At 31.0% G+C, this 27,722-nt stretch overlaps 1 protein-coding gene across 2 annotated transcripts in view; it reads right to left on the reverse strand.

The window, feature by feature from the left end:
• Window positions 1–3,664: 3,664 nt before the first annotated feature.
• Window positions 3,665–27,722, reverse strand: part of LRRIQ1 (leucine rich repeats and IQ motif containing 1) — a 175,616-nt gene continuing 151,558 nt past the window's right edge. Inside the window, exons 26-27 of one of the 2 annotated variants that reach the window (XM_045553288.1) lie at window positions 22,909–23,029; window positions 3,665–4,232 (exon numbers count right to left, since the gene is read on the reverse strand). In XM_045553288.1, coding sequence (XP_045409244.1) covers window positions 4,090–4,232; window positions 22,909–23,029 — 264 coding nt within the window. In that variant the 3' untranslated portion in view covers window positions 3,665–4,089. Of the gene's footprint in view, window positions 4,233–22,714; window positions 23,030–27,722 lie in introns of those variants that run through there. The other variant, XM_045553289.1, reaches the window with a different exon arrangement.

Below are 27,722 nucleotides of genomic sequence, written 5' to 3' on the forward strand. Positions count from 1 at the left end.
ATAACTATACCTATGCTAAAGCTTGATATAACTTACAAGGTAGATGCTAATCCTATTTCTCACCACCAGTAACATAAAGGATTGCAACCTGATTTTGTAAGATGATCTTTGGTTAAACCAAATAAAAACAAATGTATACAGGAAATGGAGAGTTAAATCAAATTATGCCATCTCAAAGTCTAGAACCATAATGTAGGTTACCTCTCCTTTTTATTTCATAATATTCATTATGTTCAACAGAATCTAAATTCCATTTTTTTATAACCTAGGATTTGTGCACTGTTTTCTGTAGTCTCTATCTCTCTTACCAATTATTTCCTGCATCAAAACACCCTGCCTACATAATTTCACACAGCAGCCTCAAGATCAGTGATATCCAATAGAAATACAATGTCAACCATATATATAATTTAAAATTTTCTAGACTCACATTTAAAAAAATGAAAAGAAATGACTATTATTTTAATGCAATCAATATAAAATTATTGGACAATTTTACATTCTGTTTTATACTAAATCTTTGAAATCTGGCATGAATTTTACACTTACACTATATCTCAACTGAGATTACTGAGATTAATCATATTTAAAGTACTCTATAATCACAATTGTCTAGTGGCTAATGTATTGCACAGCACAGATCTAGATTATAGTTCTTTATCTACTCAGAAAGGGCCTTTCTCTGAATCTCACAATCAATTGTGACAAAAACGAACTCCATCTAGGTAAGCAAAAATATCATGTAGATAATAGATTTAATTGTATATTGAAATGGGCAGTACAATTACATCTCACATTAGTGATTAGTTAGAAATTAGCCTTAACAACTGCTATTCTATAGGATACTTAGGGGTCTTCTTCCCCTGAATTAAAATGTATTCATCATATAACTCATTTTCCCCTCAGTACAGTCAAAAAAAACCATAAATCTAGATGATGAATAATTATCAAAGTAAATAATAATGAATAATTTAAAGATATCATCATTTAAAGATGATGTCTTTAAAGATGATAGAAAATGCATTTGGTTGGAAATATGACAACACAGGAAACATAATAGTAAAAGAAAACTTTATTCACTTTATTATGTGAATGACTAATTTTTTTCAAAAGAGTAAGCAAAAGTGTTTCTTTTTCTAAGAAACTTATTACAACTAATTTTATTATAGCATACAACCAGTAAAATATAATCAAAATATATCCTAAATGTTTATTTTTATAAGTCTGAATTTTGCATTGATACTACCCAGATTAGGAGCAAATTATGAATAAAGACAAAATCATGACAATGACCAATGTAATAACTAAGGAGCATAGTCAAGAAATAAAAGAACAAAAGCATGTTATGTCGATGATGTGAAGATTTAAAGTAGACAAAAATCTCTTATATTTTAAGATATTTTAAATTTTTAATTATTGTTAATACATAATAGTTGTATATCTTTATAAGGTACATGTGATCTCTTAAAAGATTACTATTTATTACTAATATTCATTTGCAATTTAAATTTCAAAAACCTCTTATCCATGTTTGTGCCTTCCAACATATTCTTTCTAGTTAAAATACACTCTCACTTGTTTTCTTCAAAAAAGAAAAACTCAAAACTAATTTCTGAGAATGTAGGTGTATTTTCTCTTTTGCATGGAAGGCAGAGAAGTGCCTATGACAATGCTTTGACATTTGTTATACCATTTTGATTTTTTTTCTTTTTTAAAATGGGAGCGCTGTACCTCCAGCTAACTTATGAACACAATAAGAAATTAAGATCCATACCTAGTAATGATTTGGAATGCTTCCCAAAACACCTAGTAAGATCTCTTATAATGTACTCAGTGCACAAAGATATTGTTAGTGGAGTGAACATTGGAAAGGGGTTGTCTCTGTAACCCAATATAGTTGACTTTCATATCAAAACATTTTGGAATCTTCCAAATACCCTGCCTAGAACTTTTACCAGGCTTTTTGTGATTAGTGACTCATTTTACCATTTTTGGTAGCTAGAAGTTGCTGATAATGATTGTTCGTTATAATACAGGGGTGAGATACAGTCAGGAAAGTGAGAATTGAATTGGGAGGCTTTTGGCGGGTAGGACATAGGGCACAGGAAAGGACAAAAAATAATGTATTTGAATAGTAGCATTGCCTAGGTCCACTGTTGTCAATCCAAAATTCAGTGCCAAGTGATGAGACAGGCTCATACTTTTACTTTACCGAATCTTAAAGACAATTATATGCCAAAATGTCTCCTCAAGAAAACAGGAGAAAGCATATCTCTTGGTTTGATTTCTTGCATGTCCTTTTCAATGGTAAAAATGTCAATTTACATTTTCTATTTTCATAAATACAAATAAATTAGTATTAGAAAATGATACAATTTGACCATTGAAAGATTTTTAAAATAATCATACTAAGGCTGGACACAATAAAAAATACTATAAAGAACTTCCAGTTTGACAGCATAATTAGGAAACTATTTTATTGACATACGTATCAATCCATTTACAAATTTAGGGGCATCAGCACCAATCATCTTCCTCAAAGTTAATATTATGAAACAATTACACAGATTACAGAGTAAAGAAACCACAGATTAAAATTATTTTTAGGTACTAAATCAGTGTACTCATAAGCATCTCACTTCTCATACCAGCCTTTCCACTTCATTGATTTCAGTATATGAACCATAAAACCCCATCAATATGAGCTTTAATGTGGTTTTCTCCTGCAGGGTTCACAATAAGCTGAGATAAAATATTTTCCATCATTACATTATGTTGGTTTGTGGATGCTGTTAGTGAAAGGTTTACATAGTATGTTCATAAAGCAACTACACATGGAGCTGAATTTTTCTAGGCCACAACATATGAATCTATGTTTTCCTTATTGATTGACAGCTCAAGGCTCATTAACATTTCTATCTCAAGTTAAAAGAGATTTACAGGTTAGAAATGCAATAGGGATCTAAAAGTAGATGGGGGATACAAATTAATAATGTATCTCTAAATCTGGTCGTTTCTAGATGACATATTTTAATAAAAAGTAGGAAAAACAATAGGAAAAAACTAATGTTCACTGGATCCTATTACGCAGCAACACAGCTATGGAAAGTCACTGGAGAACTACGAAGTTAGCTTTGTGAAAATAGTTCTGGACTCAAGAGTGTAATAGACCCATGAGCATTAAGTGTAAATGCAGCATTTTGCACATTGCATTTACTAATATATAACAGAACATTAATCACACAATAGTAAGACTTTAATAAAACTGGTCTGTAATTTTAGAAAATGTATTAATATTACAAAATAAGTTTAAGCTTTGAAAAGATTTTTTAAATGATAATTAAAGCAACATAAAAAAATTAAAATGATAAGAGTATTTTTGAGTCAGTAGAATAATGTTAATGAACCAGTATTAGCATCTAACTTTATAAATGATAAAGGTAATATACATCCAAATGAAAAAATACAGAAAAAAATCCAATTCATCAGATTGATAATTATTTAAATTTATATTTCATTTTAATTTAAACTGAATATGTATTTTTATCATAACTCTAATGAATTTAAGATTATTTAAAATTTTAAAAAGACCATTTTTATTGTTTATTTTGAATTATTTCATGTATTAATTTATCTTTGAAATTCCCAGTTATAATATGGCAGAATAAAGCATATTAATATATTAATTACTCATTAATACTACATTAAACAGTGTCAATAAAACATAGTTACATTTCCTTACATATATGTATAGTAGTAAAATTTATTATTGGTAACTAAAGCCATCATGAATACCTGTGTCACAAAAATTTAAACTAAAGAAGAAACTAAATATGAAAATTTCATTACAATATTTCAAGAAGTAATTTTCTGGAGGTTAGTCCACATGAACATAGGAAGAACTCCAAAACTCTCCTTTACAGATGGGAAATAAATTCATAAGAAAATAAAAATTGTAAATTATGTGTAATAAAACAAATTAAATACAGCACTCAAAAACCTTGTATCCAGTTGGTAACATAACCAGATATCCAGCCTTCTTGAAAACAAACTATTTGCTATATATTTTGAATGCTGAAGCTTGAAGGATTAATTGGAAGTTTTCACCTTCTTTTTGCCACTTCCCCATCCACCACTGAGTTGTACAGGATTGTCACGGAATGATATACGTTCTTTTTTAGAAGGTCTTGTATTTGTTATCATTGGTGCAAGTATTCCCTTAATTGAACAACCTAGACAGTGATATTAAATATACACTTTTACTTAATATGATACAAGTAAAATTATATTTTAAATTAAGAAATATATTTAAGTCAACAACATGCATTTCTAAATTCTATGAACAAGTTTAACAAAAATATATTTGTTGAGTTTATTTTTGTTTGCAAAGCAATAATGTATAATTAAAGATTCGTATAAATTGTGTTATGCTGAGTAAAAGAAACTGACTAAAAAAATTAAATCACAGTAATAGTTTCCTTCTATCTACAGATTAAGATGTCCTTGGTATTTTAAGACCATGAAAGTTTTAAGACTAAGAAGTTTTTAGATATTTATATTTGTTTATATTGATAAGTAGTTTAAATTTTTATTATTGTTTTATATTTTTATAAATAAAGCATATGTTAAAATTTGTCTTAGTCCTATTGAATATAAGGTCTTCTTCAGAAAAAGGAATTCTTGGTAAAATGGAAAGTATTTGATCTAAAATCTTAAAATATTCCTGGATTTTTTTCTGGCTGCATGAAATATAGCTTTGTGACTCTGAACAGGTCACAACCTTTCTGAGCCTTAATTTCATAAATGAGAGAAATAACACACCCATTTCAGAGTCATTGTAAAGACTGCCTTTATGATTATATTGCAGTGGCAGAAAGAGCTGTGAAAATGCTTTGTACACAGGTGCTATCAAATGGAATGAATTATTTATGTTCAAAAAGTTAGAAATTATCCATAGAAAAATAACAAAAGCTGTTAAAGGTTAAAAACAAGTAATAGTCATAAGAATGGGTAGTAGATTAGGAATGTTTTACTCGGCAAGACCCCAAGATGCCATATTAAGAATACTATTAAAGAATTATGATCATCTGCTTTAAATCTCCTGAGGATTAAACAAGAGCACAGGGCTCTATTTGTGAGGAAAGGGTTTGAAAAGCAGCAGAGTGAGGCATTCCAGGTCTTCTTCAGCACAGGCTTGAGGCAAAGGTTCAAGCCACATGATTCTCCATTGTAATGCTTTTGTGCTTAAATAAATTTAAGGAGAAAAAGCTATTTTTTTAGATTAATACTTTTCCAACTAGAATTTTAAATATGTAAAAGATATATGCGCAAATAGAACAGTTATCAAACATTAGACCATTTGTGGAATTTGGTCTGTAATTTCAAATTTGGTTCAACTTGATGGTGAATATTGATTGTAAAAGTCCATTTTATATTTAAAAACTCTTTAAAAACAGAGTATTGCATTTTGGTTTTTAATTTTAGAACTGTGATTAGGAAAATGAATTCAAAGGAGTTAGTGAACCTCCAAAAAGGGAGCATATTTTACCTTTACAAAGAGAACAGTACTAAAAAGCACGAAAAAAGTTAAAAGCTATTGTTTTAGGAAAGGGTATACTGGGTCCAAAGAGGCTAATACCTATGGCTAAAGGCACAGGTCTGCAGTGGAGTTAGAGACAGAACATAGCTCAGGAGTTTTGAGACCTTCACAGCTGGCACTCCTGAAGGCAATCTCAGTAGAGATTAACAACCAAGAGAGATGCCAACTGAAGTTGACTTCCAATGTGAGCCAGATTTATCCTGTGTTAAACTACTTCCTGTAAGTCAGTCAGCAGTCCTTTGAGAAACTGCAACTCTTTCAAGCAAAACGAATGTTACTAAGCATAAAAGCAAGAATTTCCTAAATGACAAATTAGTGGTCTAAAAAGCATTAAGAAAGTGTCTACAAATTTATCCCTCTTCTACTTACACTATTTATATATCGGAAAGATCTAGTTTAATATTTTTCCCCAAATATTAGAATGGAATGTCAACTTTGGTCCATTTAAAAAAACAGTAACAGTAATATTAAACCATCACCTAGCCCCAGCAGTAAAAATTTTTTGATGAATAAACTATTTCTTGATAACAAGTATGTATTTATGAGAACACATTGTATAGGCAGAAGGCTGGGGCCAAGAGTTGGTGTAGGAGAGCAGGGTGTCTGAGAAATGAAGAGTTACTGAGGACATGTTTACAATTCAGATAGATTTTAGATAAAAAATAAAGATTAATAAAAGAATATGCAGATTTTCAAAATGACTAAAAAATATTTTGTTACAAAAAAGGAAGCTAAATCAAGTCCCTTCCAAGCATTATTCAAGGAAATAAGTAGAAATATGTATTTTAAAATTAAATTCAACAACATAGTTCCTTATTGGTTAATAATATTTTCGATGAAACTATTTTAGTGTAATGATGTATTAAGGGCTTTATTCTCAATATAAGCTTTTTACCAAAGATAAAAGGTAACATATAAGAAGGGTAAAACTTTTTATACAAAGTATTGAAGTATTTATAGATTTTATATACTTCTAAAATAATTATTTCAAAATGAAACATAATCAATTGCATTAAAGCATAAATTTGTTCAGACCAAACTGTCATTCTTAACAGTGTTTCTACATTCTAAAGGATTTTTATATTGACTAGAAATGTACCATATGGTATAATTTTTTTCTCTAAAATACTGTTCTGTTGTCTTTGTTATTTTGAAGCTGCTGATGAATTTTAAATCTTTTTGCACTTATCTACAATATAACCCTATATTTTTTAAAAACAGTTTTTGTAATTGTTTAGTGTAATTCCTTTAGCAAATAATAATTAAAAATAATTTTAAAAGCATATTGTGTGATATTACAAGACAGCTTTATAGCAATTTTAAAGTATATTTTCAGCAGAATGAAAATGCTGTAGAAAATTAGTCTGTAAAATAAACACTTAAGTGAATATATAGTGATTTTTTCAAAGCAATATTTTAGGTGTGATTAAAAGCTTGAGTTTTATAGTTATTCTATGTATAAATACACAATTAGAGTAGTGATCAATATAGCTTATTCTCTCATTGCATTTAGTGAGAGATTTTTTGTTACATAAATTCTCAAATCACTAAGTATATAGAAAATAAATCGAGGAGTAAAACACATCTCTAAAGGAATCACATACTGGCGTTCATTGCAAAGTCATTACTTTGTCCTGTAATTACTCTAGAAATGAAAAAAGAAAATAAAGAAGCAATTTAAAACAGTCAATGTATAATCATTCTAAAATTACTTACCCTCATGAAAATAAAAATAGCAAGATAGTCTTGCCTCAAAAATTGATATTAGAGCTAAACCTACTGATGGGCTCCTAGAACAAAAAAAATTATGACTAAAGGAACTTTGACAGTGTTTTCTCTTTCTGCCACGTTGTTATAGATTTTATTTATTTTTAACAACAATCTGCTGCATATTTGCAGGTGAGCACAGAAATCAACCAATCAGTATATGTGCTGAAACTAAGTCTTGATGAATATGCCCTATTTTCCAAGAAGTCACTTCTTTGCTCCATAATCTGTGTTCTGCTAAAGATTTGTTCTGGTCCTTAAAAAAATTTTTTTCCCTTGTTAAATCCTTGGTTCTTTAACAAATGTCAAGGTCTATATATGCTGTGTTTTGATAAGTAATTTAATATGCAAAATGCTTTGAATGACTCTCCTGGTATGTTAAAAAAAACTGTTAAACAGGTCAAAATAGAAATCTCATGATGTATATCGTAATACGTCATTGGATTTTCATTGATATACCCAACACTATGTGTCTGGATATAGAAACTATTTCAAAGTCCTTCCCATATTTTATTACTTAACAGCAGATACAGTGTAAGTCAAGCATGGAGGAAAAAAATTCAACATCTTAATAAAAGTGACCAGAACAAATTTTTAGCAGCAAAGCATTTATATCAATTTAAGTGCTGTGAATGAGTTGCATTGGGCAAGTTTGAGGTTGAAGTAGATATTACAACGTTCAAATAACAGTTGCTTTTTAAGGTTATTGCTATGTACAACCTTGAATTATAATCATCATTATAGTGAACTTCAGGTAGATAATTCAAAGTCTAATATTGAGAATATAAATAAGTAAATATCAAACAGGTTATTTATACCATATTTGGATTTCCTCAATGTAATATGGTGATTTTGCTTGTTTTTGAGGTTGTTTTCAAGCTTTTTCAGTGAATAAAAATTTTTCTGTAAGTTAAAAAAATTAATAAAATTTCTGTTTCTCAAAATCCCAGTTGAACAATGACACAGTCTTACTCAATATTCAAGAGATGGTTTATGTTAGAAAGTCAGTTAGTTTAGCACATTTGATAGTCACAAAAAGATCCACATTATTTGTTATAGTTGTTAATAATCAAGATACTTTTAAAAAAATCAACATATATGTAACACAAATTTTTGTCTATGTTTATTTGGAAAAATTAATTTGCAACGATCATAAAAGCTAATATATATCATAAAGGGTGGGGAATCTTATTTTGATAAATGTATAGATTTTTACTTATGTATTTTGCCTGTTTATTGACCTTTTATAATAGCTACCAGGCATGTCTGATTTGAATCTTTGAGGCTGCCTTATTATATGCACTGTTTTCTCAGGTTTTATTTTTATCACACTACTGCATTGATTCTTGTTAAAGATACCTGTGGCTGTGTTTGCACAGACAAGGATGTTTCCAATGTGTCACTAAAATTCTGGTGCAAAAAAATACTGTCTTTCTCCTCTAAATTCTGTGGTTCTTATATTAATATTGCTCTACATTGTTTTCCTTTTTTTTTTCTTTTTTTTTTTAAATCTGATTGAGTTGTTTTCGGTGATAAAACCTAAATAGGTTTGTGATTTGTTTCAGAACTAGATTGGCCTTCTCTCATGTGACCTTTATTTAAGTTAACAGAAACCTTTTTGTCCATTGATAAGTATTTCATATGATGCTAAGTTATTGTTTTCTCGATTCCCACTGAAATAGTTGATACCTATTGGGTAGGTAAACTTCTAAGTTGACTAGACAATCAAAAGTTTAACTCAATAAGCAGTTAAGAGGGAAATTTAACAACCTATAAGCTACCTAGATCTCTCATTCTCTATTGCACACAATTTGCTCTAAAAGGAATTCTGAAAATCATCAGGTCATGTAAGTCCCATTTCTCTTATCAATTTAGGAAGAGTCTGTTCCCAAACTTTCCAATCATTTTTTTTAATGTCCTCTTTAGGACTCTATTCAATTTCATTGTATTTACAACTAAGTGTCTACAGATATTTGTAATTAAAGAATAATGGCATACATACATAATGCTAATCATTGAGAGCATTTTTTGCCCTTGATTGGTATGTGTGCTCCTTTGAAACGAATTAGTTCTTATATAACACACTATATTTCAGCTCCTAATTATCTTCTCACCCCTAATTTTCCCATGTTAATTTTGCCACAGTAAATTTTTAGCAAAATATGCATTTTAAGTAAATTCCAAATGCTTATTATTAAGCAGTTTCCTTTAGAATGTAAACATTTAAAACCCAAATTAGATTTTCAAGATCACTTGGATTCTTTGAAACCTCTAATTTAAAATCTTCCTTTTAGGCTGGGCACAGATGCTCATACCTGTAATCCTAGCACTCTGGGAGGCTGAGGCAGGAGGATCACTTGAGCAGGAGTTCGAGATCAGCTTGAGCAGGAGGGAGACCCTGTCTCTACTAAAAATAGAAAAAATTATCTGGGTGTGGTGGTGCATGCCTGTAGTCCCAGCTACTTGGGAAACTGAGGCAGAAGGATAACTTGAGCCCAAGAATTTGAGGTTACAGTGAGCTATGCTGATACCAGGGTGACAGAGCAAGGCTCTGTCTCAAAAAAAAAAAAAGTGCTTTTGAACACACATACACTGTGGGTAGAACTGCAAACTAGTACAGCCTCTATGGAAAGTAGTATGGGGATACCTTAAGGTACTAAAAGTAGAACTACCATTTGATCCGCAATCCCACTACTAAGTATTTACCCAAAGGAAAAAAAGACATTTTATAAAAAAGACACTTGCACTCAAATGTTCATAGCACCACAATTCGCAAACATGTGGAAACAACCCAAGTGCCCATCAATACATGAGTGGATTAATAAAATGTGGTACATGTACACCATGGAGCACTACTCAGCCATAAAAAAAGATGATCTAGTATCTTTTGTAACAACCTGGATGGAGATGGAGACCATCCTTCTAAGTGAAGCATCACAAAAATGGAAAAACAAACACCATATGTATTCAATACTAAATGGGAAATAATCAAGCAACACTTATGTGCATATGGAAGTAAAAGTCAAGGGAAATCAAGTAAGTGGGAGGGTGGAGGAGGGGATGAGTAAATTCACACTGAACAGGTACAATGCACACTAACTGGGTACACTTATAACTTTGGGTACACTTATAACTTTGATTCAAACTGTACAACAAATTATGTAACCAAAACATGTGTACGCCAGTAATATACTGAAATTTAAAAAAATTAAAATTTTCCTTTTATTCACACATTTATTCAACACGTATTTGTTTAGTGTCTATTACATGGCAGGCATTCTTCTATCCCTTTCAATGGAAATTTCCTGTCAATTTTCTTCCGTGAGCCAAATAATATTAGTAACTATCATATTGTAGTTGCTTTGTATTTGACTCTACTTTCTTATTTTCATTTTTACAGTTTTCATATGGAACTGGTATAAAACAAATACTTATTTCCACATTTCCAGATAGTGAAGACTTGTGGATAGATTTCCCAAAAAGTTTTCATGGAAACTTTCATTATCCCTTTTCACGCTTATTAGTTCTTAGCAGGGAGACATTTGGCAACAATAAACATGACTGGCCTGAGGATTTATTATATTATTTCACTTCAGTTTTATTCATTTGACAAATGCATTTCACATTTGACCATACCCATTTATTTTTGCACCATATTGGCTAGTGTAAGAAATTGGTTTGAAAGAAAAAATAACTATAACAACAAAAATAAAAATCAGAGTAAAATTTTATTTAAGAAAGAAAATGATCATAAAGAAAAGAAGTAAGAACTATAATATTACAGTTAGAAACATGATGCTTTAACCTATTATCAATATAGCATGCATGGATCCTGTCCTCAAAAAGGTTAATTTTTTTCTTTTTACAAAGAATAAATGTAGCTATTTCTTTCATGTAAGTACAGGTGAAATTTGTCTTTCTTTGGATAATGTCAATTGCTATTAAACTAGCTACTGTCGGGCTGGTGCAGTGGCTCATGCCTGTAATCCTAGCACTCTGGGAGGCCAAGAAGGGAGGATCTCTTGAGCTCAGGAGTTCAAAAGCAGCCTGAGCAATAGGAACCCCATTTCCACTAAAAATAGAAAAAATTAGTTGGGCACACTCCTGTAGTCCCAGCTATTTGGAAGTCTGAGGCAGGAGGATCACTTGAGCCCAAGGATTTGAGGTTGCTGTAAGCTAGGCTGATCCCATGGCACTCTAGCCTGGGCAGCAGAGTGAGACTCTGTCTCAAAAAAAACACAAAAACAAAAAACAAACTAGCTACTATCTTAGATCTATAAATATTATACAGTGGTTACTGATAACTATTTTATTTAACTGTGCCTGAAATCATTGTTTACTGTTTCATTAAACTGTTACAGATCGTTGCAATGGTCAGCAACAAGTTATTAAAAGACATTAGAGCAAAACTATTTATTGTGTGTCTACTCTGGTAAGAAGTAGACTTTTAAATTTAATCTATATGAGTCCACTAACCATGTAAAGTGTTTGTGGTGTAACAGTAGTTAATTTTCATTATATAATTCTGGTTACTAGAATATTTTAAGGGTTGAAGTGTTAATGTGTTTGTTTAATTAACTGTCAATATTCAGGAAGAAAATGTCAAGACCTAACAAACCACCCACACTTTAAAAGGGAGAAAACTTAGGCAATGCAGATAAATTATTTGCCCAAATCCAAGTAATAATAACACAATCAAAACTTGGCTTTACCTGAGTGAAGTTTATCTTAAAGAAGTCAATATCTTTTTTAATATTCAGTAATAAAGCATGTCTCTAATATTATAGTACCATAAAGAAAGTCATTAGGAAAGCAAATGTGAGATGGATTTCTATTTTTGCATGCCTTTGAATGGGAAGACCTGTATATTACCTGGCATTAAGGCCTATGAAACAGAAAATGAATAAAGGTATCAATGAAAATCAAGGCTATTGATATTTTCAATTTTCATAAGTGAGGAAATAGAAGAGAAATACTTTTATCTATATCCATATCTCTATCTACCTATCTATATGTATTTATCTACCTATCTTATCTTATAACTCCAACATGACTTTTTTAAAATTTAAGAATTATTTCATTTCCATGACTTATTTGAAGTGAAAAAAAAATAAAAAAGAATTATTTTAGGAAAAATTGTTCCAGACTTTCTTATTCTTTATTATTTCACTGACTCGCTGCTTGTTTACTCAAGTTCTTTGCAAACTTGATGTTACCAAAAGTTTTGAAGTTGTTCAAATTATACACCTATACTTGAGTTATTTGGGGTCTATTACATGAACACACACTTTAATGAAATAACATTAATGAGTAGTGTCTCCTTTGAACCTTTCAAAAATAGACACAGAATACTAGACACAAAATAGACACAAAATACATGTCATTTTCTTTCAGATAGTGTCTGAGGAAAATGCATCAGAATTATATAACTATCTGGATTTTGTAAAGGCTAGGTACAAGTAAAACTAATACGCTAGTTAATTAGTGGACAGCTAAATCAAAAATCAATTTGTTTTTCATATATAGTTACAGTTTATATTGAAAAATATGTAAGGAAGAACATGATTAAACATAATTTTTATGCAATTTCCAACACTATATGCAGTAAAAAATTAAGTTAAATGTAAAATGTTTCTAGCATCCAGTGAAAAAATCATTTATTTGTAAATAAATTTAAGTTATGACATATAAGGGACCAGTAGGAAGTAGCAGAGCTGCCAAAATTGTCTTAGAGCCTTGGAAAAGAAAAATCAAAGCAGATATATGTTACTAGCAGGTGGCAGAAAGCTTGGCGAATAACATAATAAAATGGCGGATAAATCTACTGATAAAGCATCAGCGATGCTTAATTTATAAATTAAAACAAAGTAATTTATTCTTGTAGCTATAAATGGTAATGTGCCAAGAATTAGGAGGTAAAGTTCTCTGTGTGTGTTTGTGTGTGTAATCTGTCAATTTGTCCACATTTTTCTGGCCTGGTATTTTATGTAAAATTATAAATTTATAATCCAAGGAAGAAACTTGGTAATATGAAAATACCACATAACCATGGTTTTCTCTACCTAACTATATGACACTATGATAAGAACGTTGTGATTCTGGCTGGCAAGGGACAATAATATGTGAATATCTCCACATTCTTTGTGTTGAAAAGGTTCCTTAGGTTGTTTTGAATAACAGGTGCCAGTCCATTACCAGAGCTATAATTCCCTAAAGGATATCAGGGGCTCCTAGTTTTGAGAGCATCGTATGGCCTCCATATGTGTAGTCTATTTTGGAATATTGTTACAGACAGTAACAATAGTTACTCAAACTGTGACTTACTAAAGGTAAGTTCCTAAGGAGGATGGCCCACAGTGAACCCTGCATGTCTTAAGTTTAATAGAGTCTCTTTGGAGAATATACAACCTTCTCACCCAAATAAGTTTCCTTCCCGTAGGAATAGGAAAGAGACAGTTGGTGATCACAGATGTGGGCTCTACAACCTTAAAAATTAATGCTGCAATTCATTAACACGTTTCTGCCATTGGATGAAGCTTATTATTAATTCTTTCAGAGAAGGAAACCCAAGCTAGTTCACATAAGAGATATTACTTATCTTTTTGAAATGCCATTAAAATAATTTTTTAGTTTTTTAAAATAACTTTAAACTCTACTTTTAAAAATTGCACCAATTGTAATTAAGTATAATTGTAAGGTACAGAGATTGATCTGTATTTTTTAGAAGTTTAGAATTTAGATATTTAGTTAAATTTGAAATTATATCTACAATATAGAATAAATATTAGGTGCTCAATAAATGTTTGTTGGATAAAACAGCCACAAATAACTGGTACAAAGGTACAATTCATTAGGGTGATTTTTTTTTTTTTTTTTGAGACAGGGTCTTGCTCTGTCTCCCAGTCTAGAGTACAGTGGCATTATCATAGCTCACTGCAACCTCAAACTCTTGGGCTCCAGGGATCCTCCTGCCTCAGCCTCCCAAGTACCAGAGACTACAGGTGCATGCCACCATGCCCAGCTAATTTTTCTATTTTTTTCTAGAAAGAGGTCTCACTATGTTGCTCAGGCTAATCTTGAACTCCTGGCCTCAAGGGCTCCTCCCACTTTGGCCTCCTAAAATGCTAGGATTACAGGCGTAAGGCATTGTGCCTGACCATTTAGAGTGAATTTAAAGTATTATTAATCTTATCTTCAAAAAGAGAATCCTTCTGCTTCTAATTTTGGGCCATTAATATACTGGAGTTCTCTTTCAAACATACACTGCTTTCTTCAAGAGAGACTGGAGGCCTGTTTCTCTAATTAATATTCTGCATGAGAATTAATCAGATTTAAAACCCAGGCTACATTTTACACAATCTCATAAACTGAAAAACTGGAATTTCTCTTAAAGCAGATAACTAACATCTTATTCCTTGATTTCTCCCTTAACAATATTATACATTTGTATAAAACTTCATAGACTTCAGTAATTACATTCAAAATAACCTAACTATTAAATTACATTGTACCTGTAGGTATATGCCTAGTTCCCTCTTTAATGTCTTTAATTTTCATTTTACAAGCAATTTTTTCTCCTAAAACGTAAACATCTAGCTATAGATTAAGCAAAAGATCATCTTCAAATGCCATCCTATGAAATGCTGACTGGATTCTCAATAGAAAATTATCTTTTCTCTTTTTATTTAAAATATATTAGAACATTAAAATATCAATATTTACAGTAAAATATTCTTAAAACAGATTATTTCAGTATGTGTGTTGAGTTTTAGAATCATTTATAGCTTTTTAAAATTTAACTAGATTTTATAAAATAGCCATCATTTCTCACAGATGATGGAATTCTCCGATCTTTACTTTGAAAATATTTATTTTTTCCACTCTCAATTGATGGTGCTTAGCTAAAGTAATTAGAGACAATTTGAAAGATGTTTGAGATCAGAGTCATTTAGAAGTATTCTGACACGGAGAAAATTTTGAGTTACAAGCATTATTTTCATACTGTAAAACATTAGAAATAATAGCTTCAGTTGCTTTTTATTTGGGAAATTATCATATACAAAATTTTATTGTTCTAGGTGCAGAATTATGGAATTTGAAAGCTACAAGGACTCTTGGATCTCCTTTATATATTTTTTGTTGGTTTTTCCCCCTCTTCTCACATGAGTCTAAAATACATACATATATTATATATTTGTGTGCATATATATATATATATATATATATCTTTTTTGCATCTAATGCTCACCACAGTGTTCTCTTAATGGGCAAACCAGACCTCAAATACCTTATCCAAGTTCACAGAGATCATATGTGTGAGACATGGAATTCAAATTCAAATTTGGTCTACTATAAGTTTCTTTCCACTATGCCAAGTTGCATTTCCCTATTAATTTTACATAGAAGTTGTAAGCAATTTAACCAAGATCACAAACAAGCTGGTGAAGAGGCAAGCAAGGACTAGAAATTAGACTGTCCAATCTCTAAACACATACTCTTACCAATACTACACTCCATGGTTAAAAATGCAATTAGCATATTATTCACACTTTACCACTCTGTACCTTACAATTCCAGTTTAATGAGGCCTATATTATACTTTATTGGTCATTCCCTAGTTAATAGTTTTCCCTAGTTAATGACATGGTTTTATAGGCTGGAAATAGCTTATAAAACTTAGAAGAAAGAGAAAAAGAATGATGGAACAATACTTTCTTGACAATTTCACTCAAACACCTTTTTTAGATTAAAATGCTGTGAATAAATAATAATAGGACTTAATTTGGTCCAAGCTCTGAATCTCCTCTAAAGAGAAGAAAATTGAGTACAAATTACTTTTTTTATAAAGATGTATACATACATTTAAAATTCAAATACATATATAAAATTATTATATTCAGAAAGTGGTAATTTAATGCATGTATATATGACCATTATCAATTTATTGCCTCTTAGCAACAAATGTACCCTTCACTGTACATTTTATGATGAAAAAAAATTCCTTTAAGCATTTCTCTATTAAAGTTAGGACCATGTTAAGCTTTCTCAGTAGAAGATTCTAGAGGAGCAATCCAGGAAAAGGCTTTGTAATTTCTGGCATAGGTGGGGGTAGGGTAGGCATTATGGGTTTGAAGACTTTGGATGTAGCCTGCCTGAAATACAGGCCCAATACAGGACCTCTATGCAACTCCAGACTTAGCAGTAACCTGTGCATCATCCTCTCCACAGGAAAACCAAAGCCTGGTGCACTTATGCCCTTATCAGGGCCCTCTCTCTCTACATGCCTATGCTAGTGATTGCTAATCATCTGCTCTCCCTCCTGCACTCTGGAGAGTTGCCTAGCATTTGCCTAGTAACTCCAGACCAGATCTGGCATAGCCAAATCAGAGAACTTCTCTGCTATCCAGTGATTGAACCATACCTTCTCCAATGAGGTTCACTGAGGTCTGAACCCCTTCCAAATTTGATCTTCCTTTGGTGCTCTCTCTCAGCCTTAGGGTACCATATAGAGTTTCCTTATATTTCTGTAGCTGTTCCTTTAGTATAGTTAATAATTCTTACATTAAACTTTCCCTGTTTAACCTACCATATGATATTTATCTCCTGATTGAACCCATACCACCATAGCACATAAATTTATACAGATCATAAGCTCCATGATAACTGGAAATATTGTGTGGTCTTGCCTGGCACTTTCTTTTCTGTGTAATGCACAGACCCATCAAGGAACACTCCATAAATATTTTTGAATGAAAAAATGACAGGATTGGCTTCATATAGGCTAGATCTGTGGAAACTTGCATGTTATTATTGGGTTGTTTGAAAAATTCACCTGGAGTGTAACACTTAGCATATGGATAGATTACATTCTTTGATGTTTATAAATACCAGGATATTGGACAGGTCAGATACCTCTAGAAGCTATGGTAAATACTATTGAATGCCTGCCAAATAAGCTATCTTCTAACTTTTTTTCTTTATTTTATTTTATTTTATTTTATTTTTTTTGAGACAGAGTGTCGCTTTGTTGCCCTGGCTAGAGTGAGTGCCGTGGCGTCAGCCTAGCTCACAGCAACTTAAACTCCTGGGCTCAAGCAATCCTCCTGCCTCAGGCTCAAGAGTAGCTGGGACTACAGGCATGCGCCACCATGCCTGGCTAATTTTTTCTGTATATTTAGTTGGCCAGATACTTTCTTTCTATTTTCAGTAGAGATGGGGTATCACTCTTGCTCGGGTTGGTCTCGAACTCCTGACCTCGAGGGATCCACCCACCTCGGCCTCCCAGAGTGCTAGGATTACAGGCGTGAGCCACCACGCCCGGCCCCTTTTTTCTTTATTGTTGTAGCTTTCCTCTTCTATGCAGCAGGAAAATGTCAGGTACTCTCTTTCCTAGCTCTCATGCATCTAAAGGATGACCACAGTCATCCATCCATCTGTTTATCTATCCATCCATCTATCCATCCAATGTATATAAAAGTGCCTACAATATGCCAGAGAATTGTTCTAGGTACCTAGAATACTTCATTAAATTCTATGCCTTCCTGGAATAGATATTCTACAGGTATTAGGGGAGAAGAAACAATAAACACAAAACATTAGCATGACACTGTTGTTCCCAGTGGAATCTGAAAGGGCTTACAAGAGAGACTTTCCTCCCTAGTAGAGGCCAAGTCCTTCAGAATCCCATCTTCGTGTCAACTGAATTCCATCATAGAGTGCTATTTATAGTACATGATAACCTTACTTTAATATCTGCAACCATTTATTGGCCTAAATCTTACACACGGTTGGAGGTAAGTCTATAGAATATTAATGAAAATGTTTTTGTTATTTTGTACAAGACAATATCCATTGAAAAATAAAGTGATATGAATATATGATGTAGGAGAACAGCAACAATGGCTCATATATTCATTTATTCTCTTAATCTAAGTGCTTGGAATATGCTAGACACATACATTTCATCTCTGTATTTTCTTAATGTCCTGTAGTTGTGCTTTGCACATTGTAAGCATATAATTGCTTACTATCATTATATGTGGTTTATATAATAATCCACAGATATATGCAATACTATTTAGTTCTTGAGTTCACACAGCATGGAATTATAAATCCATATTATGTATATATAGTATAGCTATGTACAAATTAGATATTTATATATAAATGCACCTATAAATATATACACATAGATACACATGAGTACACAACATGCTAATACTTCTTGATTTACAAATTTAAAATTGCATTATTGGAATATCCTTATTCTGCTTGGAATAAATCTTAATGGCCATCTTTGGAATCTACTTTTGCTTTAGCTATTATTACCTTTAGTGTCTCAATCTGTATAAAACATTGGTCACCAATTTCTAGGAATCTATTTTGTTTTGAAGTTTTGATAATGAAAATTAATCATTTTTTATAAAAGCTATAAAATTATTCCATCAATATATTGGAGGCAATATGTTCTGTTAGAACAGATTCAGAATACCTTTCTTCAACTGATATTAGCTTTCTAAACTCTAAGTTATTTTCAGATGTCTTCATTAATTATCATTATTAGCAAAAAGTTCAAGTCTTCCACTTTACCTTCAAACTTACCTAAAAGTAGGCTTCCTTTTTAATCCAACTTTACTTTACATTACCTCAGTATGTGGAATTTCTAGTCCCAAAAGACTCCTCAGTATTCTACACATATACATTCCCATTTTACCCTGTGCCTTTGTGGTTTTCGTCCACTTCTTCCCTTACTTAAATCCCAAGTATCATTCTAGGTACAAATCACATACATTGCCTCCAAGAAGCCTTCCTCACTCACTTCAGCCACATTAATTGTTTCACTTCTGAACAATATTTTTTTCCATACTCAGAAAATTGAATATTATATTAAAAGGGCTTCCATTTCATGAGAAGTTTAGATATACCCAAAGAAGAACTTGACTAGGGGCTGATTATCAACTATTACACAGGTATTGCGGATTCTCAATCCCTGACTAACTGTGAAAATGGAATACATCCTGGAAAGTGCAGAGATGATAAGAAGGAGGCACCTTGGAATCATTAACGGGTATATAGTGAGCAGTGAGCATTCAATAAATGGCTCTTCAACAAATTAATGATAAGAATTATATTAATTTATGTTCTACTCCTTTACCAAGTAAGCTATATATTTCAGTCCATGGAGGAATAAAAGGTAATATGCTGTTGGGTTTGAAATAAGAAAAGATGGGTTTAAGTTGCTGCTTTCCCTTGCTAATTTTTTTTGTGTGAAAAGCAAATTAGTAAAATTCTTGAGTCTCATTCACATTAACTGCTAAATAAATATGATCATTATAAATAAGAAAAGATATTAAATATTAAAAGTAATTTGTAAAGCTATAAATTGCTCTAGCAATAAAATGATTATGGTAATGCATACTTTAAGTATTAAATGGGGAAATTAATTGAGAAAACAAAAGTCACTTAGTGAAAGCAACTATTTTGCTTAAATATTATCTAAATAAAGAAATCTCTTGGTATATCCATTTTATAAATGGCAATTTTTGAATGAGGATGTAACCTCTTTAATCTCTTTATAAGTCATATGATAGTTTAGAAATCTAGATAACAGATAACTATGTTGGCCCCTTGTTGTAAGCAGTAAGGCCTAAAAGGAAAGGGACAGAAAATTTAGGAAATTTGCTAAGGAAAGACAATATTGCTTGAGATGGATGGCATACTAAAAGTATGCTGGTTCTGGTCTTATTTGACACACAGAAAAGGAAGACAATTCTATTTGGGAGTTATTTTGAAATTATGCAATGAGAACATAAAACATATAACAACAGACAATGAAAACAACAAGTACTGTTCTTCAAACCCTCACAATATGCTAGGTAATATACCACATGCTTTACATATATTTTTACTCATTTCTTCCTCACTAAGTTTCTACTAGATAAACATTATTATCCCCATTTTACAGGTAGTAAATTCATCCTTAGAGGCTAAATAATTTACCCAAGGTCATATGACTTTAAAATCCCAGTGATGGTGGAACTGGGATTTTAAACCCGAGTTTATCTAATTTCAAAGAATGCATGCCACAATACTATAACAATATTCAAAGAGAAATATCTAGAAAAGTGCAAAGGCTCGAAGCAAGTTTTACATCTGCAGCCTATAAACTAACTACTCTCTACATTTGGTTTGCAAAGCTAAAAGAAATATTTCAGCTTGATAAAGTGACAAGTTTTGAGAGAGAGAAAAAGGTAAAGGAAAAAGAATTTTCAAGATACCAAAACTGTTAAGTGGCTGACCCAGAGCTATGGAGACCTAGGACCCAAGGACTTTGAAGGTTAAAAGATTTCTATAGAACAATAGGCTAAGCAAAGTATTTTATTTTAGTTAAGCAACTATTAGGAGTAGGTTTCTTATAAGCTGAACCAATTAGACCATGTGCCTAGATACCTGAGACTTCAATATCTTAGTTCAATTGATTCTTCTTTTATAACTATGTGCAGGTGGTTATTATAAAAGACACTTATTAAGCACTTACTGTGTGCCAGATATTGTTTTAAATGGTACACATTTGATCCCAACAATTCTACAAGGTAGGTACTTCTGTTACTACCATTTTAATGATTAAGTCATGATTCAAATTCAGGCAAATTTATGCCAGAGACTGTACTTTTCCATTACATTATGCTGATGTTATAGTAAACTAGTTACTCAGTAATTAAGCAAGTAGTATTTTCTTCATAATCATTTTGTTATTCAATAAGAACTCTATTTTGCTAAAGTGGCTTGCCTAAAATTGCCACTTAGTAAACATATTGAGATCATAGTGTCTACAATAATATCATTTATTGACAATTAATTAGAATTATAGTGAGAATAGCATTATTTCAGCTTTTTAGAGTATAGATTAAGAAATGAACTCTATATAATTTTCTTATATACTCTAAAATCTATCATTCAATATCATGTAAGTGAGGGATGAAGCTTGCATATTTCAGGATAGTTGTTATTTACTGAGCTATTTATGTTTTAACATTCAGATGATACATTATAAACAGAAGTTTTGATACTCTGTAAAGTGACAAGGCAATTTTTTTTTTAGTTTGTTCATTTTTACCTACAATGCTCCAAAGTGGTATTATATGAGTTTTTAATATGCAATGTATAAAATAGATAGCATTATTCACTATGTATGACATAGGTTGATTCCTTCTGAAATGGAATGTATAGTTTGAAAATTGATATAATTAGCACATTATGTTAATAATTCTGAAAATTTATATTAGGGGAATAATTTTACTAGGTGAATAAACCTAAAATATTTCTTAACTATGTTGACTACAGAAATGTTTCAGTGATCAGATTCTATAATCATGTAAGAAAAGTTCAAGCACTGTAAGATCTTTTAAGCATGGAAAATATTTTAAAATTAGGCATAGTAAAATTATTATTTCAAAAAGCAAGTTAAAATTGATCAAAATGTACTTGCATGCATTAATGGCTATAAATGATTATAATCTAATAAAGCCAAGTACCTGGGTGAAAAGTAAAAGAGAATTATTTTGAAGTTTTCATTTCTTTGGAGAGCACCATCCGGATCATTGAATTTGTCACATTCAAAATTCAAGTATTGATTTTGTATTTTCATATACATATAACCACAGTATCAATGAGTAATAAAACTTTTTGAAGAATAACTGAATAATTACAATGAAGTGTAAGTTAATATGTGGAGTTTTGAGTTTCACTACACTTTGGGGAAGTTAAAATATGATATTAAATAAAACATGTTTTATACTAATGTATCATAACATTTTAGAAGATATTTAAAAATCTCTAGAGTGTAAGTTAAATGAGGACTTTGAAAAAAATTAGGTTCTATTCACCTGAAATACCACAAGGGACAGATATTTTTTTTAAGTGCTTACATTTTTTCAGAATTAATAACTGCAATGCAATATTATAAACATAAAGAAAACTGTTTTTTCCCCAAATTAAAGGTAATAGATATGACAAGATTATGAATACGAAGTCATCATTAATAGACATATTTAAACTATCATTTATCCAATGGAAATAGTTTTTAAAAGCATGGTTTTTTGACAGTATATTATCTAAAATTTTACTATTTAAAAAATTTCCTTTAAAAATTAACTTTACATATAGTATCTCTTAAATCAATTACAAAAGGCCTAAATACACTTATGTCATATTTAAGTCCAACTTTTTACAATTAGTCTAAAAAATTCTTTTAGCACTAAATGATCAAAGAATTCAATATGATCCACAGGGTGGGGGGAGCAAGAGATACTGAATCACAGAATACAATTAAAATAAAATCTGATGCAGTTAATTTTAGAAATAATTTAATTTTATTTATATCAAAAGAAGATTTTTAAAGGAAAAACATTCAAATACACATTTTTGGGCAGATCTGGTTGCTGGCATCCTACCCCCTATCTGTAAAAGAATGCTTGTTGGCATTAGGTTCCATCAATTTGTTTGTGATTTCTAAATTAATTCTGAAGGAAACCACAACTTACTTGAAGATCCCGCTGACTGTCTGTGTGCCTGATTTTTTTTTTCTCTGTTCACAGACAAAGCACTTCCACTGGTCATGGAAGAAAGGTCTAAATTCGTGTCTTCTCTGCTTACAAGTCTTGCCTGGGAGCAATGGGAGAGAATGTATACAATCATGAAACAAAATATGGCATTTTCTGAACGCAGCTCACATTACCCCAAATAAACAAACAGGCTCTGTCAAACAACCTTCTTCAAAATGATACCACAATCCTTTATTGCTGCCCAGGCAGAACAAATGCACTATGTCAAAGCATTTTTTGCAAATAAGAGCCGATTTCAAAATTGAGGTTTGCTATTTGAGTCTGTACAACAAAAGAAAACATTTTAGTACAGTAATTTTTGATGAAAATCAATCTCAGAGGCAGCTGATGAAACTTTAAACAGCTTAACATCACTTATCTCCCAAATATATTATTTAATTCTTAATTGAATGTTAAAAATGCCATATTGGATTATTTTCTACAATATTTACATTTTACCATTTATTAGTCTTATCAATAAAATTCCCTGAAATGCATTTTAGCCCATATTTGTGTATTACTAAAAAGTCACAGACAATCTCAACCTTCTCATTACAATGATTATCAATATAAAAAATTATACATTAAGACTAATTTTGTGGTAAATTTAAATATATAGAAATTTCAAGACATTATTTTAAGAACCTAAAGATTAGATTATTTATTTTATCTCAGATTACCTTTGAAATTTTATTACTATCTTAGCCTGAACCTAAGGTTCAAAAGAATTGCTTATTACCTATAAAACATTGTTTTACATAATGTTGTATGTCATTAAATAAAGATTTATCAGGATTCAGCTCTGAAGTGGGGGAAAATGCCATGAAGGAAAGCAAAGCAGCCTCAAAGTAGCTGGGATTTAACCCAAACCACAGTACGCTTGAAATCCTGTGAAAAGCATTGTTCTTAATGGTTGATGTAAGGAAAATTTAAATACAGCAAAATAAAAGCATAAAGCCACCACTGTGGTTGAAAAGCTGTTTCCATATGATGAGCTACAAAGACTTAAGGAACCAGGATCTAAAATTTATACTCTTCCAAATTCAGATATTTGCTCTTGTCTTTTACATCCCCATTCCCACCTTTTTCCCACTCTCATGCACATAAACTTCTATTTATTTATTTATTTATTTCCCCAACTTATTTTTAATTGGAAAAAGTTATATTTATTTATCATGTACGTGATGTTTTGAAATATGTACACACTGTGGAATGACTAACGTGAGCTAAATAACATATGCATTACCTCATATAATTATCATTTTTAGGTAAGGAAGTGTTGCTGAACTCAGAATAGAAACTATTCTATAATGTAAGTCATTTTTTTTTTTTTTTTGAGACAGAGTCTCACTCTGTTGCCCAGGCTACAGTACTGTGGCATCAGCCTAGCTCACAGCAACCTCAAACTCCTGGGCTTAAGTGATCCTCCTGCCTCAGTCTCCCAAGTAGCTGGGACTACAGGCATGCGCCACCATGCCTGGCTAATTTTTTCTATATATTTTTAGTTGTCCAGCTAATTTCTTTCTATTTTTAGTAGAGACGGGGTCTCGCTCTTGCCCAGGCTGGTCTCGAACTCCTGAGCTCAAACGATCTGCCCGCCTCGGCCTCCCAGAGTGTAAGTCATTTTTTAAATGTAGCTGGCTAAATGACATAATTGTGTTGTTAAAAAACCTCAGTAGATAATTTTAAAATAAAATAAATAAAAATTGGCTTCCAGTTTACACTTGAGTTTGTATGAAAAATGTTACTTATTATTTGGAAATTTATTTCAATTAGAACACAAGTACATGTCTAACATTCCCATTAGAGTAACACCATCAATAAGACTTAAAAATAGCCAGTCAAGAATTAAGGAGAAATGCAAAAATAATACCATAATTTTGTTGAGACTAGTTAGATAACAAGGAAGACATGTTAAACACATAAAGGACACTCCTGCTGACTAAAAAGGATTTAACTACAAGCCTTAATGATTAAAAGTTAGGTTTATTTATTTAAATTTGATGACATAATTTCACTATGCCTATTTAGAAAGTAGAAATCCTATCCTCCTCCAAATAAGATGATATCTCTATGTCAAAAAAATATTTGTGAACAAATGCCTTGCCAAAATCTCATTATAATCTAAGTCATTAACATACAAAAGATGATTTTTTCCAAACTAGAAAATAACTAGTGTCAGTTACCAATTTGGTCAGATTATATAGGAAATCAAATTTAGAAGTGAAATTAACAGGCACACACAATTTCACAATAGTGTCATTTAGCAGCTTAAATGCAAACCTAGAAATTTCATAAATGGGCTAGTTAGATGCTTTTCAGAACATCTTCCACAGTCCATATGCAATAAAATTTAGATCCTATTTCTGAAAACATTGGCTATCAAACTCAACATCATTCTTCCTCTTACTGTTAACATATATAGAAATCGTCTTTTCTTCTATATCATGTAAAATGGATAAAGAGTCATCCCTTGGTATTTGCAGGGGATTTGTTCCTGGACCCCTGCAGATACCAAAATCCATGGATGCTCAAGTCCTTTATAAAAAATTGAGTATTACTATGCACATCCTCTGTTATACTTTAAATCATCTCTAGATTATTTATAATACCTGATTCAATGTAAATTCCATGTAAGTAGTCATCATACGGTAATGTTTCATAGGTATTATTTTAGTGTATTATTTTTATTGTTTTTTTATTTTTTTGACTATTTTCAATCCACATTTGGTTGAATCTGTGGATGTAGAACCCACGGACGTGGAGGGCTGACATATAATCTGAAGATAACCGATCACACACATTTCACATTTATTGTACAGAAAGGTATGTTGAATTCCAAAATAATATTAAATATTTTCTATGGCAATAATGCAATAAACAGTCTCAAATTAGTGTCAGATAAGAATTTTCTAACATGCAATTCAATAGCAAATATTTATTAGACAGTAATTTTTCAAAATTGTTCTAGGTTTTTGTTTTCTGAACACATCTCTTCTATAGTCTTTGCAAATTTTCCCCATATTTTCACAATGTTATGAGGAGTGTAAATTTTAAAACAGGACTTTCCAAGAGTTTGGATCCTGATTCACATCCAATGTTGGCAACTTAAAAATAGAGAATCTCTCTGATTTAATAAAGAACAAGAATTTCTTCTGTTTTATTTTCATAAACATTTTATTAAATATTTATTTTAAAAATTTTGTATTTTTGGAAGTGAAGACATACTAAACAGCACACATAAAAACAAATATCTACGTACTTACTACTCAGATTTTTTTTAAAAAAGAGAAATCAAATGTTATAAAGATGAAGTCCTCTTTTAAACTACTTTGTAGTTTTCTACATATGTATTAAATTTTTTAGATTATTTTCAAAATAACATAAATAGTATCTTTTTCTGAAACTTTTTTAAACCATACATTATATCTGTAACTCTAGATTTAGTTTATTATTTTAACTGTTTGAATAATTTGCAAATTATGGCAAAATTACTATATGTGCTATAAACGTACCACAATCATTTTTGTACTATTTGTAGATATGAGTTATTTAAAAATTGTTTTAATTTCAGTTAAAGAAAGTGAAGTATGCATACTCCTCAATTCATAATATATCATTATGTTTCCACAAACTCCTTTTCTTATATAATAAGGCAGAAGCCTTGTTATATTAATATAACATATGTGGGTAGGGAAGACACTTTAAAGTTTTAAAGATATAAAGGTATAATTTACATGTAATGAAATGCAAAGACCTTAAACATGAAGTTCCATCATTTTCAAAATTTTTATTTTGAAATTTTGAAAATTAAAACTCCTATAGAAGTTGCAAAAAGTAGCACTGAGAGTTCCCTGTGCCTCCTCTATACACGGTTTGCCGCAATGACATTTTACATAATCATAAAGTATGATTAACAAAACCAGGAAATTGACATTCTAAGAAGTCTTTGCCTACCCCAGGTTTGTGGAGTTACCTTACCATGTTTTCTTCAATAGGTTTCATAATTTTAGCTTTTATATTTAGGCCCATAATTCATATTAAATTCATTTTTAGTAAGGTACGAAGTAGAAATCAAGGTTATTTTTTCTTCTTTTATATTAATATGGTAAATTACAGTTATATTTTCACTGGATATAGAATTGAAGGTTGACACTTTTTTTTCCTTTTAATACATCAATCAAATTTTAAAAATTTTCAGTGATTATTTTTTTATACATACAAAAATTTTATTCATCTCCAATCTCTCTTCTGAAAATTCAATAACATATATATTAGATTGCTTGATATTGTCTCACAGTGGACTCAAACTGTTTTTTAAAGGTATTTTTCTCTCTCTGCTCCCCTTTGGATACTTTCTCTTGCTTTGTCTCTGAGTTCACTTATCTTTTGCAATGTCTAGTTTAAATCCAGCCATTAGTTTTTTTCAATTAAAGGAAGATATTTTTCAGTTCTAGATTTTTTATTTTATTCTTTTTAAAAAATTCCTTTTTCTCTACTAAGATTCCCATCAGCTTACTTAACATTTAAATCTCTGAATATATTTATAATAGTTTTCTAAGGTTCTTGTCTACAAATTCTACCATCTGTATTATGACTTGATCTGTTTCTAGTGATGATTTTTCTTCTGCATATATGGCACATTTTCCTGTTTCTCTTAAGGTCTAGCAATTTTTTACTGCATACTGGACACTGTGAGATTATTTTTTGAGTGTCTGAATTTTGTTATCATCTGTTAGTTTTTATTCTGGCAG

The sequence above is a fragment of the Lemur catta genome, chromosome 6 (assembly GCF_020740605.2).
Source record: "Lemur catta isolate mLemCat1 chromosome 6, mLemCat1.pri, whole genome shotgun sequence".
Classification (NCBI taxonomy): Eukaryota; Metazoa; Chordata; class Mammalia; order Primates; family Lemuridae; genus Lemur; species Lemur catta.